Source organism: Quercus robur, chromosome 12, assembly GCF_932294415.1.
Source record: "Quercus robur chromosome 12, dhQueRobu3.1, whole genome shotgun sequence".
In the NCBI taxonomy this organism is placed as follows: domain Eukaryota; kingdom Viridiplantae; phylum Streptophyta; class Magnoliopsida; order Fagales; family Fagaceae; genus Quercus; species Quercus robur.
In genome coordinates this window covers 9,780,789-9,794,846 of record NC_065545.1, presented here as the reverse complement: position 1 = coordinate 9,794,846, position 14,058 = coordinate 9,780,789, and the positions used below count along the sequence as shown (strand labels likewise).

General features: G+C 36.9%; 2 protein-coding genes across 3 annotated transcripts; both read right to left on the bottom strand.

Annotated features, from left to right (window-relative positions):
* Positions 1-4,912: 4,912 nt before the first annotated feature.
* On the bottom strand, positions 4,913-7,027 carry LOC126710020 (xyloglucan-specific galacturonosyltransferase 1-like). Its single transcript, XM_050410404.1, has one exon. It carries the CDS (start codon positions 6,943-6,945, stop codon positions 5,131-5,133), a length of 1,815 nt encoding a protein of 604 aa, XP_050266361.1. The 5' UTR covers positions 6,946-7,027; the 3' UTR covers positions 4,913-5,130.
* Positions 7,028-7,790: 763 nt separating this feature from the next.
* LOC126708722 (FT-interacting protein 7-like) lies at positions 7,791-13,789 on the bottom strand. Of its 2 annotated transcripts, none has more exons than XM_050408601.1 (2): positions 13,567-13,789; positions 7,791-11,138 (listed from the first exon to the last, which is right to left on the bottom strand). In XM_050408601.1, the coding sequence occupies exon 2, from the start codon at positions 11,066-11,068 to the stop codon at positions 8,027-8,029; it is 3,042 nt and encodes a 1,013-aa protein (XP_050264558.1). In that variant the 5' UTR covers positions 11,069-11,138; positions 13,567-13,789; the 3' UTR covers positions 7,791-8,026. The 2 variants fall into 2 exon arrangements, with proteins under 2 accessions (XP_050264558.1, XP_050264559.1); XM_050408602.1 differs by lacking the exon at positions 13,567-13,789 and adding an exon at positions 12,098-12,119.
* Between the last annotated feature and the right edge of the window lie 269 nt (positions 13,790-14,058).

Below are 14,058 nucleotides of genomic sequence, written 5' to 3'. Positions count from 1 at the left end.
TGTAGGCACCTCAACCCCAAACCATACATTTATTCTTCATTATTATTTTTCATTTTGTTTAAGCAATATTTTTTAACTTCCAAAAAATTAATAAAAACTTTTCACACACGTTTTAACCCAATTCATAATATTAACCTTTCGTATTCATTTATTCTCTTCTACAATAATTGATTCAGGTTTTAGTTGCATACTCACACTTTCATCTTTCAAAGTGATAGAAAAAATAAAAAAGTTTATTTTTTGTTCTTTTTCTAAATTTATATCTTAATTTATAATTTGTGTTAATTTCTTAATTTTAAATTATGAATAAGTTTGAATATATTCTTTATGTTGAATGTAAATTGTTGTTTATAGGTTTTTGGTTGTGTTATATTCTTCGGAAAAAGAAAAAAAAAAGAGTTTATATAAATTTGGCAAAAAAGCTAAATAGATAAGCCTTAGAAATGTTTACTAATAATAGTTTTATCAGTAACTTTTTATTAACATGATTTAAAAAAAAAATTTTGAATAGAGAGATAATTTATTAATGTGATTTAAACTCCATTAAAACTTTTTTAAAGGATTGGTTTAAAAATTTTCAAAGTAATTTTCTAATCATTAACTACTATGCACTAACTTCTAACTACCAAAACCCATAATTGAAATACTAACCCGCATGAGATACCACTTCTAAAGATTAATATCTTAGTTATTATATATTATACGCTAACTTTTTTTTTTCTTTTTTTTCAAAAGAATCGTTTCTCTATCTCCCCGCAAAACAAAGAGATTATAATAAGAATTAGTTAGACAGGGGTAAGACTATACCACCTCTTTTCTCAATAAATGTTAAATTCAAATCATTTTTAATGCATATACACACACATGTAGCATGCAACGCACAGGACTTAAACTTTAAGTTTAAACTCACTCAAGTTTCATGCCTTCTTCCATGCTTTCAATGACAAAAATTAAATTCTCATGTGAGTCTCTCTCTACTTCAAATTTTTAAATGTTTAGTAATTTTGATTGTTCTTAATTATTGAATTGAGGTTTCACTTAAACATGATTTCTGTAGGGACCAAAAAGTTTGTGGTCCAAGCCCACTTAGAGTAATGGGTTGGTTCCTCTAAACTTGGCCTATATCAATAAATTTGTAAGAGGTGGGAAGAACAACAACAATGAGCTCTATCCGAGGTCAACAATAAGGAAGGATCAATTTTTATTCAGGAATCAAAGAGTGTTGAGCTCTACACAAGTGCTCCCGAGGAGATTGGGTTTACAGAAAAAGTCAAACTGTTCACTCCCTTTTTCCTTCTCTCTGATTGCCTTTTCTCTCTCTCACTTCTCGATCCCCTTTTCAATGCTCTTTCCTTTCCTTATATAGCTTCCTTCCCTGGCATCTCCACCATCCATTTCTGCCTAACCCCCCTCCTTTTTCGACACTTGTTACCTTCCACATCTGGGGAAGATGGTGATAAGAATCTATTTAGTTGGGGCTTACACTGTTCAGGTCACTTCCTTATTAATGTGGTTGATAAAGCTGGTATCTTCCAATTAATGCAGATGCAACAGGCTACACCAGGTCTAAAGCTCCCTACTGCCCGCTGTCTTCCACTCTCTCTAAATCCTTACTTCCCCTCAGAATGCTTCAGAGTACCAAGATTCATCTCTTTCCTTCCTTGGGCGGCTTCTTCCCTTGGGCCAGTGACTCACAGCATCTCCATGTCATTACTGCGACCCTACAACTTCATCCTCGATCCTTGGGCCAATAACGCAACCCTTCAGCTTCATCCTCGGTCCTCAGGCAAATAACGTGACCCTTCAGCTTCATCCTCTGTCCTTGGGTGCCCACAATTTCAATTATTTTTTTGGATAGTTTTTAACTATTAAATTCAAGAGTTTTTCATTTAAATATATGTGATTAATTGAGCCTTAAAGTTCAATGTATTATTTCATTATAAAAGTATGTTGTAATTTTGGATTATGTATTACGTAATATGAACTAATATGAACCGGTGTAATTTAGGTCGAATAAAATGTCTATTCATTGTACAAGACATGATTTCGTTCAAGTGAGAATGAAGTTAAGATATAAAGTTTAGGTAAACCCTCGGTAATCCCCAATTGACCAAAATCTTATTATGGAAGTTACAAATTTTTACTTACAAGGCAGATGTTGTAGGCACCTCAACCCCAAACCATACATGTATAAAAGCCAAAATTAAAACCCTCATATCTAGAAAGGAAAAGACCGTTGAAAGAAAAAAAAAAAAAATAAAGAGAATACCTAGAGAGAGAATTCCATATTTCCATAGTCTTCCAAACCTCTCCAATTGACTATACTTATGAGGCCTTATTGTTCCAAGAACTTGATTACCTACTGTGTGTTGGACTTTGATCACAGAAACGCATAGAAGAATCCAAATCTTCAAGTAGTTCTTGGGGTGGCCGAGAGATTAGTTTACAAGCAGAAATCGTTTGTGAAGCAGGGAGCTTGGGTACGGTGACTATCTACGTGTACGGGGTGTATAGTTTATGAGTACACTCTATACCGCAACAACCTTTTATAGCGGATTTGTTTTTTTGGGGTTTGGCCCTCAGAGTGTCATCACCTAGGTAGTATTTTTCTATGATAGTTTTGACTTTGTGAACAAATTCTTGTCTATTGTGTGACTGTGGTTATATGCGTTTTATTTGTTATTTGAATGTTATCAAATTAACTACCTTGAATAAGAATTGGGTTAATCAATTAAAATTTGGTAGTTAAGCCCTAGGTTGCACTGACACTCCATTTTTGGTGAAGTACCGGTGTTCGACACGTGTCGGACATGGATACCGATACGACTTGCCGGACTCCAGTGTCCGAGCGGTGTCTTTTTTTTTTTTGGCTTCTCCGACACTACTCCGACATGGCTCCGACATGGTGGACACGCCAACAGTGGAAAAAAAAAATCACAGATTTTGACAAATGGACAAATCATTACAGTTGATTTTGTGATATACCCTAAAACAAAAAAGCTGAAACCTACAACTCAACCCTCCCTCTAGCCTCTGCCCATTGCCCTCTGTCCCTCCCCACGGCTAGATCGAGCCGATCGATGAGTCAGCGAGCTCCATAGATAGTCGCCGTTGATGTCGTGCCCTTTGTCCCTTCTGATCTCTCTCTCTCTCTCGACATGGACAAGTCCGACCTCTTCTCTTCTCTCTCTCTCTGTTTTTTTTTTTTTTTTTCTTTCTTTCTTTTAGATATGCTTTCGGTGAATGGGTGTATTGTTGTTACTTGTAATGCATTTTTTTTTTAATCCCACTCTTACTATCACTGTGTTTTATTGTGTGTATATATATTTATATATATATATATATATATTTTTTTTTTTTTTCTTTAAAAAAAAATTGTTTCTTTACTCAGCCTTTTGCCTTATAAATTATAATGTTTATTATGAATTTAGTGATTTTTGTTTTTGTGTGTCTTGCTATAGTTTTTTATGGTGAACTGAAAATTGAACCAACTCCAATTCGTCCATGAGAGTCGTCCAGGTCAAGAATGCAAGAATGGTTCTACCTAGTATGATGGTCATCCATAGGCACATGGGTCGTCCATGAGGAAAACACATGGACGACCCCAGACACTTGGGAAAATTCTAGAAAAGTTTATCTACAAGAGCTAGTGAATTGAACCACGTGTTACTATTTCAAAGCATGAGTAAAATCCTGGTTCATCACTATAACTTCTTTCTAAGTATTTAACTTCCAATGACAGTCATGGAAGATAAGATTGAATATTCTAACTTCTATAGCGGTTGTGGAAGTTAACCCTAAACCTTCTGACTTCCTCAAATATAAGGGAAGTTACGAGACAAGTAACTGCTTCAAGTGCACACTATATAAACCCTCATTCATATCAAATGAAGGTAAGTATAAGACAACTCCTAAAAAGTTGGAACTCTAGAATTTAAGAGAGAAACTAACTTAAACATCGGAGGGTTCTTGGCCGGTCCACCCCAATCACTTTTGATCGAGTGTTTTCCTTTTCAGGCCTTCCAAGTAATTGCTAGATCATTAAAGCCCAGAGCATTCAGCCTACTAATTTTCTTTCCATCATCAATTTTATTTATTTAAACTTTTGGATTGTACTCTAAGCATTTTATGTATATTATTGTACTACCTTGGATGTTAGTTTAATTAATTGTAGTTCTTACATAATTTAAATTCTAGACATAAACGTATTTTATGTCTAAAAATATTAAAAAATATGCCTAAATATAAAATTTAATTGTCGTGTCCACGCCATGTCGTATCCTTATTTTTCAAAAATTGTTATACCCTCGTGTTCGTATCTGTGTCGTATCCGTACCCTTGTCCATGTCGCTGCAACTTAGGTTAAGGTGTTGGGGGTCTAAATAAAATTGTTTTCACAATATATTTGTTAGTGGATATTTGGAACAGGGGTTGATAGAAAATGGAAAATGGAAAAATACATTCACGAGAAGACTACTCAGTTTTATGATAAGTGAGAAGTCTACTTATAATTCTTTTTTTTTTTCTTTTTTTTTTTTTATGAGTTAAAGCTAGATGTGTCATGGAAATAATAGTATGATTACATAAAGGAAAGCTTTTATAAGACATGCACCAAAGCGAAGCTTAGAGTACTTAAAATTTTGCAAGGCAAGATTTGATAACTTATTTTAAATGCTACAATATCTTCTCTTGAAATCAATGTCTTGATTTGGTCTTCAATTGCATGGAAAGTAAATAAAAAATTATATTTGCTTGCAATTTAGGAGTATTATAACTTTGTTGAGAGTCTTATAACTCAATTGTCACTTTCAAATATTTCCATCCAAGACTTTTAGGGTTCGAATTTTCTATCCCCAACTATCGATGGAGAGAGAGAGAGAGAGAGAGAGAGAGAGAGAGAGAGAGAAGAAGAAGCATCACAACTTTGAAAGGCTTGGATGGAATGAAGATAAACAGATAGTCGGCAAACAATAAAATGTTGTCATGATTGCCGACTTTATATCGAATTTAAAAAAAAAAGTTAAAGTTACAGTTTGTAATAAGACAAATACGAAACTGTCCCCACTAACACTATACTTTGCATATAAGTGGGAAAAAATCTAGAACCAAAATATAGAACAACAGCAACCCCTACTGTGCATTTGATTCCATTCTGGTTACTCTCTCAAGCAAATTATTCATAGCTATGGAAAATGCATCTTGAAACTTCTCAAGCTGTGAATTTGAATCCCCATATACCAACCCAGGTAGTACTTCATATATTATAAAGCTCCTCATATCCTCCCTCTCCCTTGGAGAAATCTTCATCAACCTCTCCACCACATTCACCTTCCTCTGCTTCACCTCTTCTTGGTCTATGAACACAGAATATTTACCATGATCAGCAGACAAATGCCATGGATACTGGTAGTAAGCTGTGAAAGGACAGAAAAATACAGGAATGCAACCAGACACTATAGAATCAAATACTGATTTTCTTGTAGGGCTATCCCCTGGAGGCTGCAAGCAGAATTCAGACTCTTTGAAGAGCTCAATAACTGACTCAGGCTGATCACACCCTCCTGAACTGCAATTCATAAAACTGCACATTCCATTCTCTGCAGAGTTGCACTGGTTGATTAATATTGACCTTATGTTGTCCGGTTGATCGGGCCGTGGTGCCCCAGCAAAGCTCACAAGACTATTTCGACTCGAACTGATAATCTTCAATTGCCATGAGATAATGTCATCATCTGAATGAGGGTGGAAGAAGGTCGGGTGTGGAATTCCAATGTCGTTTACATGCCATGGTTGGCGTTCGATCAAGAGCTTTATGGGGTTTTGCATTTGACTAAGCTCTAAAAATCTAGTCCCCCATGGAGAATTGTCATTTCTCCTAAAATCCCATGATATCTTCCCCAACACAAAGACATGATCCTTACCAGCATTCCGAACCCAAGGCTGCTGCTTTTCCAGCCACTTTATGAGTTCCAATGATAAGGTATCCTTGACATCATTGGATACATTTTTGAAATGCCATCTCAAAATGTCTAAACCACCATAAAATGGGACATAAAAAAGCTTGGCTTCATTCTCATTATAAACCCTGCATGGGTGCTTCAAGACCCTCGTATGAAATATTGGCTCCAGTGAGTACTGATGAGTCTGATACCATCCTTTTCCAAGCTTTGGTATTGGCAGGCCCAATGCATCATTATTGAAATACTCACAAAAATCTGCCCATGGAACCAAATCATGACACTGACCAACCAAGTCAGTATTGAACTTTGATGGCAAATCATAGACATATATTCCCCTCCCATCACACACCGGATGATTCTTACTTGACTTCCATGATCGATGAAGTTGCAACTGTTCCTCCACAGCCTTCTTAGCATGTGCAACCTCCTCCTCTCTGCCTTTTTCTACTTCTCTAATATCTGGATTTGGGTTGTTCTGAGCAGTTTTCAGAACCTCCACTGCATTTGCAGCCTCATTTTCGTCTCTGTCAGCTCGGTTTTCAGCATTTGGAATTTGTTCATTCAAAACAACATTGACAGCCTGCACAGCATTTGCAACCTCCTCTTTTCTGTCTGCATTGACTTTTTTTTCTATCTCAGGATTCAGATCATCCCGAACAACATTAAGAATCTCTTTTATATCCCCGTTGATGCTAGGACTAATGGCATTATTATTGATTACTGGAATAGGGATATCAAAATTTGGCTGGGTCCCTGCAGAGAGGCAATAGAGGTTGTTGAGCTTCCGAGATGAGACGCAGACATGAATGATTTTCCCTGATATAATGGTGGTGGAGGAAGACCAAAGGAAGATAAGGATTAGGAGGAAGACAGCAGCTGGGATTCGATAAAAAAAGTTGATCAAAATTGAATAAGAGAAGCAAATTTCTCGTGCTTCTACCTTTTTGGATTGTTTTGATTTCTTTTTGGACACAGAAACTGCCATTTTGGGTAGCTAGGAACAATGTTTGTAACTGGTCTTAGTTCTGGTTTTCTAGTGGGGGGAAAGTTTCATTGTCTCCTGGAATGATTTGAACATGGAAGCACGTATTATGAGATATGTGTGCACGTTTGAATGTGTCCTATAAGTTTGCACGTCGGAGACTAAAAAAATTATTTTTGAAGGTGATGCCTCAGCATTATAATATAAATTTTGCAGGTCAACGCTGCCTTTGTTTTAGTTAGCATGCATGCTGATTGAACCTCTATTTTGTCCATGGACAAAGTATCAAAATACATAAATAGTCAAAGACGTGCTAGATTAATGTATAACTTGGACTGAACAAGCCATTTATCTATTTTCTTCAGTTTCAGTACCCTGCCATTAAGACCAGCTCATATTTGTCAATTTAAATTATGCTCAAAATCATCAAATTGACTGAATAGTTGGCCAACTGATTGATCCCATAAACTGCTAAACCTACCATACCACATTTCCTATTCAACTAACGGTTTATTTATTTATAACAATAACATTTTTGTATGCTTAATGTACAAAATGAGACCATATTAATATGAGAAATGTTATGTTCACAACATTTTCACAACAAATCTTATATGATAGGTTGTTAAGGGTTGTTATTGGTGAGGTAAAAAAATAATTTAAGTGGTAAGTTCAAATTAGAATCAATAACAACTAACCACCTATGATTTGTTATAAAAATATTATAGATGTAGCATCTCTCTATTAATATCGGCTCCAGATTCCTTTTTCATGCAGTTGCAGTTGGATTTAAATGCTTTAGTGGAGCACTAGAGGGCAAAAATAACTGTTACAAGTAAAACAACAAATATGTAATTGTCCATTGTTGTTATTTTTTTCTTGGTTAACCCTTTAATAAGCTACTTTATTTTAGGCAGAATGGGAAGATACAAATTATTCATTGTCCCTCAGTATCTGGTCAATTACAACTTTTAATTTAAGACATAGCAAGAAAAAAAACATGCAGAACAAGGAGGATTTGCAACATGAGTGATGAGGTTACATGAGCATGGCACCCAGGCCGGAAGACATACCAATCACCAATTTACAGCATACTATCCGTTCTAGTAGGCAGCCTGCGGAAGAAGTTGATAGGCACTGATGGAGACTTGTGGCGAAATCTTGGATGTCTCATCACGTAAAACCCTGCCAAAGCTGCCACAGCCTGGAATGGTGTCACATACAAAACTAGTGCAGCTACAAGGCAGAATGTAATGAAGATGGCTGTAGCACGAGGATCTCGCCAACTCAATAGATTCTGAAGTCGCTCTCCTTGAGTTGCAACATCACCAACCACAGTCTGAATTCTACCAGCTACACTCCTCAGCCGATCATACCTCATTCTCACCACATCTGGGCTCCGGCTTGTAGGGAATGAGTCAAATTCCTCATCTAGCTCATCGGAGAGCACAGCCTCAGCTTGTGAGAGCTTTGTGTTCATGTGGGGAGGATACCGTGGCCTGTACCGGAAGTTCCACACCCCTATTAGAAACATGTAGAGGAAAGCTGTTGGCAGTATCAGTTCTGGGAAACAAACAAGCATAAGAAAGAGCACATGAACTAGGACCGTTGTAATAGGATTCCTCCACAAGCAGATATCCCCAAACCATTTCCCAACAGCAAACAGTCCTGAGAAAACTGTCATTAGCCGGAAGAAATGAGCCTTGCTTCTCCTCATGCTCCAAAGGTGTGAGTCTATATCAGACATGTATTCCACAACTTCCTTTCTAAGTGGAGGCTCTGCTCGACCTAACCGTGCTGCTACTATGTGGACAGCTTGGTGACGGAGCATGTCAACCTGCATAATGCCAAAAGGCCTTACATAGTGCATTTTTGGCAGTAGAGGTCGTGAGTATTGGTAAAGCATGTTCACAAATGAGGTGCATGTAAACCGTATTGCCAAATGTAGTTCCCCCATCTTCTTAACACCAGTAGGATGAAGAACCAGCAATGGATAAAAGTGTGTATAAATACGGCCTGTTTCAAGTGTGGAGATACGAACACGAACCTTCCCAATCTTCAGGTCCTTGTTACCATTTGAACCCTTTTCACCAAGCTGGCTGTTGTCAAATACACCTATGGTGATAACTGTAGCTGGATCAAACACCTCCCAAGTGTACTGTTCATTGTATTTTGGAGACAGGTTGTCAACAATGGTGCGTGTCCTGACCCATTTATGACCATACTTTGCTACACAGTATGTATCAGATGTGCCTCTTCCATCTCGCGTCTTCATGGGATGAAGCCCTACAGCATTCAATATTCCAAGCTCTAAAACTCCAATTGGTGGCTTCCACAGCTGCTTCGCTGTGGGGCGGAGATCGCTGCTGTAATGAGTGGACTCGTCAAGAACATGGTATCCTCCATCTAGACTGACTCGGAGATGGAGTCGGCTATAGAACTTTTCTTTTTTTAACTGATCTACATCCACAGCAATTGGCTTTTCTAGGTTGAACCAACGGGAATGGATCATACGGTCATCAGCACGCTTATCTACAGAGCTCAAGGGTATGATGACCCTTCCAATGATTTCATCTTTTCCAGGACCTACACGATCCTCAACTGATATGACCAGATGATCCTCAAAGGGTTCAGCAGCAACAAACAAAAGATCCTCATTCCAAAGAGAACATAGGGTCCGAGCCTGAACATTTTTGGTCTTCAAAACCTGATTACCTATCTGTGCCTTAACATACACATCTGGGAAACGATTCTTCTCTGTTGGAACTAAGTCTTGCGCCTCAATAACATTAACGCGCACGTACCACAACCGTGGTGCATGATAGACTTTAGAACGTATCACTCCAGAGATAGCTGATGTGCTATCAACAGGCATAGCTGCATCAGAATGCCATGCATCAGAAAAGGCCTCATCTGCTTGGGTGCCAATCCAAACTGCAAGCATCAGCTCACCCTTAATCTTCTCACCCTTTTTATCCCCAAGCCTGTACCATTCTGGAGCCAAAGGGCTATCCGGAGGTACTCGCAATGGAACTTCATTGATGTCAAACCTTACGATGCCCACAAAATCATCTTTGATAAGATCCTTGTCCTTAATCACAACTTCCAGAACAGATGCTTGCATCCGGTCCTTCGAAAAGGCAAACACCTGATTCCACACTGGATTTTGCTGCTTCTCAAAATGTTTTGTAATCCCTTTATAATTTCCAATTTTCACCTCAACAAATGGATCAAGACTTCCGGTAACATCCATAGCAGGAAGATCACGGGCCTTAACAACCCTTACATAGAGAAAATGCATCTTTTCCACAAGATCATAAGTACTTGCAGTCTTGTCTCCATGAATGACACGGCCCCCAACAACTCTTCCACCACCAAGGAAAGGGCTTGTCTCTTTTAGTGCATACTCAGCAGGTTGTGATGATGATGCAGAGTACATACGAACTACCTTTGGAGGCTGTGATTCCACTTTCATTTCATCAAACTCATATTTGGTTCCATGCTGGGGAACAGCTGCAGTTATAGGACTCGGAGCTGCAGAAGCAGAAGATTGATGATGATGGTGGTGAGTTGAGTTAGGAAGATGGTGGAAGGTGTGTCTTGACTCAACTTTGTGAGTGTTTGTGGCTGCATTTGGAACTGTTTGGGCTTGTGCATTAGTTACGCTTTGTTCCTTACTTGGCAAGGATTCAGTAGCAGGGATCGGAATAGAAGACTTTATGGTTGGGTCATCAGTAATATAAACTTTTAAGCCTAGCTCTCCTCTTACTCGTGAGAAGAGGCCTCGCTTTTCCAAAGGGTAGTGCAAGACAACAGCATCAGAGTAAGGAACAAAAGACGTCCCAGTTAGGCTAATCTTCCCAAGGAAGGACCTGGAGTTGGTAGCTTTGACATTATTGTAGATATAGGCATCAAGAGTGAGATAGTGGAGGTTGGAGGGATCAGATATGTTGAAGTAAAAGCTCTCATTCCAAACAGGGTTGAGATCCTTTTCTTTGATGGTGGTACGGAACTTTTGACCATCAAAGTAGAGCTCCACAAATGCACTGGATGAACCTAGCCCATCTTTAGGCAAGAGATTGTGGGCACTTACTACATCTACCCCTAACTTAAGGTTGTTCATCATGATGAATAGGCAGATAGGTTTGTTGAAGAGAATATGAACTACTGGAGAGAGAGCAAGTAGCTACTGGTGCCTGCAAAGAAGAGGGTAGCTATCAATATGCGCAATTGCTTGCAACAATCTGTAAGAAAGAGATAAAATTTTATTTGAATAATTAATAGAAGCAATATACCTATGATAAACATCCAAAAATTAAAGCAGCAGAATCTATACATCTATGAAATAAAACATTCTACTATGAGAGCAGTCAATGTACTCTAAAATGATCTAATACAAAAGCAACGAAAGAAAGGTCACAAGTCAGTAAATATGAGAATGCTTGGGCGTATCAGTGTGCACAATACTAACACGGCAACAAAGACAATAGAAAGATCAATTTCAACTACAATCAGAAAGTTGTAAAAGAATCAAAGTTGAATTGGTTTCACCAGTAAACACTAACGAAAGCATGAAAAAATCATAAACCACCCCTCTCCCCCAACCTTAAAAAGTAAAAAATGAAATGAAATTCTAGCGGTGACTTTTGGCAAGGTAATGGAGGGCTTCAAATTGCGGTAGGCAGGGGAAACACATTTGATTTGTTCCAACAAAACAGACACAAAACCTTGCTATATGGGACCTTCTAAAGGACCTGACATACGAGTAAAACACAAGAATCTATCACCTAATGAAAGAGCTCTCAAAGATTTCATTAATGGATAGAGATTGCCACGCCCAAGAAATCATGTTTTGGTAAATCAAATGCAGTGTCAGTGAAATAAACTGAGCATAATTCCTTGCAATTAACTGAAAGAGCGGGCAATAAGCCTTAAATTACAAGGCATGCCATCAAATGACAAGCAAATATAATAAATAAAAAAATTTTAAAAATTGTGCAAGTACACCATAAGGGATAAAGTGACATGAGAAAAAGGGTTACACATTGCCTTTTAAGTCTTTGAAGATGTTTATCATGAGTGTAGCTCTCATAACTCATAAGTAGTTCAACTAAAATCATTCTTAATTTGAGATGAAAACATAGGAAAATGGAACCTTTTGCATAAGAATCCGGGGGCACACACAGTATGCTGGTGTGCCACTTAAAAAATACACCTCAGCTTGCAAACAAGCTTCATTTAGTCACATTTTACATTCCCTAAGAAAAAAATCAAGCTTCGAATATTAACAAACTAAGAATTATTAACTTGTTCTCTACTTCAACCACACAAAAAATAAATAAATGAATAGATGACACTAGTTTAAAGATCTGGTCTTAAATTACAAATTAAAAATAAAATCCACAAATGTAGAAGTAGACAAATCAGTTATGCAGAAAGTCATTAAAATATTAATGTGCACAAAAATTATGCATTGAATATTTATTGCCACAAAGAGAGTGATTTATCAGAATCTTTGCTATAACAAATAAATAAATCCAAACCCAGTATTTTTCCCCTCCTTTCATTTAAAGTTCACGGGCTCTTTCTCTATGGAAAATTTGGTTAAAGAAGAAACCAGCGAGTGAAAAATTACCATCAGCTACCAACTCTTGTGATAGAGACAAAACAGAGAAATAAAATTAAAAAAACCAAACTTTATAAACTATCATTTTCACCTTCTTCAAGAGTCAAATAGAAAGAAAAAGACAAAACACAAGCAGAATCCACAAGATATTCTCATATTTATCTTCTTCTAATTTTTTTATTGAGCTAATTTAATTTTTATAATTACTACCTAAGTAACACTAGAAAAGTACCCGGAAAATTCGAAAGCTAATTTACTTGACTAACACTAAAAGTGAGTCTTGAACTTAAACAAAATTATATAATTTAGACCCAGAAAGCACACAGGCCAAGACTTCTAAATCTTTTTCTAAAAAATTATTATCATGTGCATCGCTCCGTGGTAGAAGGATCTTGAAAATATTAAGCTTATTATATATTAGTAAAGAGTAATACTTTTACTCTTCAAGCTAAAAGACCCTTAAACCCCGCTTCACACACATGAACTTTACACATGAGGTTCCCACTGAATATACTCCCAAAAAAAAAAAAAAAAAGTAGAAGCAAAAGTAACAAAAATACAAAAAGAAAACCAAAAAAATTCCAAACCCATCTCTTTGATCCGTTTACTTTGATAAGAAAATGTAGCAAAACAAGATTTGAAAAGCAAAATTGTCAACATCACAGATCAGTGAATAGTATACAAAGTGTGAGCTTAGTGTGCTAAATATCATATTATTTTACTCAAAAAAATTGAAATGTAGGATAAGAAAAATCGTTAAAAAGTTGATAAATTTGACTTGTACATTCTTTGTTAGCAAATTCTAGCAACTGAAACTTCAGCCGTTACTAAGCAAAATCCAAAATGTAACGCTGAGGAAACAACAGTTAGAGAAAAAAAAAATGAAAGTAGCATATGAAGAAACAAAAGCTAGCTTTTTGGAGTTTGTAACAGAGAAAAATGGTTTAAAAGACAAAGCAGAAGAAATCAAAATAAATTTTTAAAAGAGAAAAGGTTACCTTTTTTTAGCTGAAAAGCCTAAATAGTATGACCTCACAGCTGAAGGTTACCATTTTCAATTTCAAGAGCTCCATAAGATCTCAGAGCTTTGTAGTTTGGACTCCCTTGACCTCACAGCTGAAGCATCAAACTCAGACACAGAGAGAGAGAGAGTGAGTGAGAGAGAGTTATGGCAGAAAAGGTAATGCACGTGGAACGAGGAGAGAGATAGAGAGAGAAGAAGAAACAACAAATGCATATATATATATATAAATGAGTCACAGTACACAGAGAGAGATATTCAAGCGGTTTTTTTTTTTTTTTGGTTTTCAGGAAATTAATGTAGATGACATATTAATTCACACGAACTTGTCTGGCGGTGCAGGAAAAAGTGTGTTATTATTATTTTTTCTTTATATAAAAAGGGTTTTAGACTTATCGATTTCATAGCCACATGATAATAAAAAATAATATTATATATATTATTAGAGTTTTGTCAGAATTATTGTTCG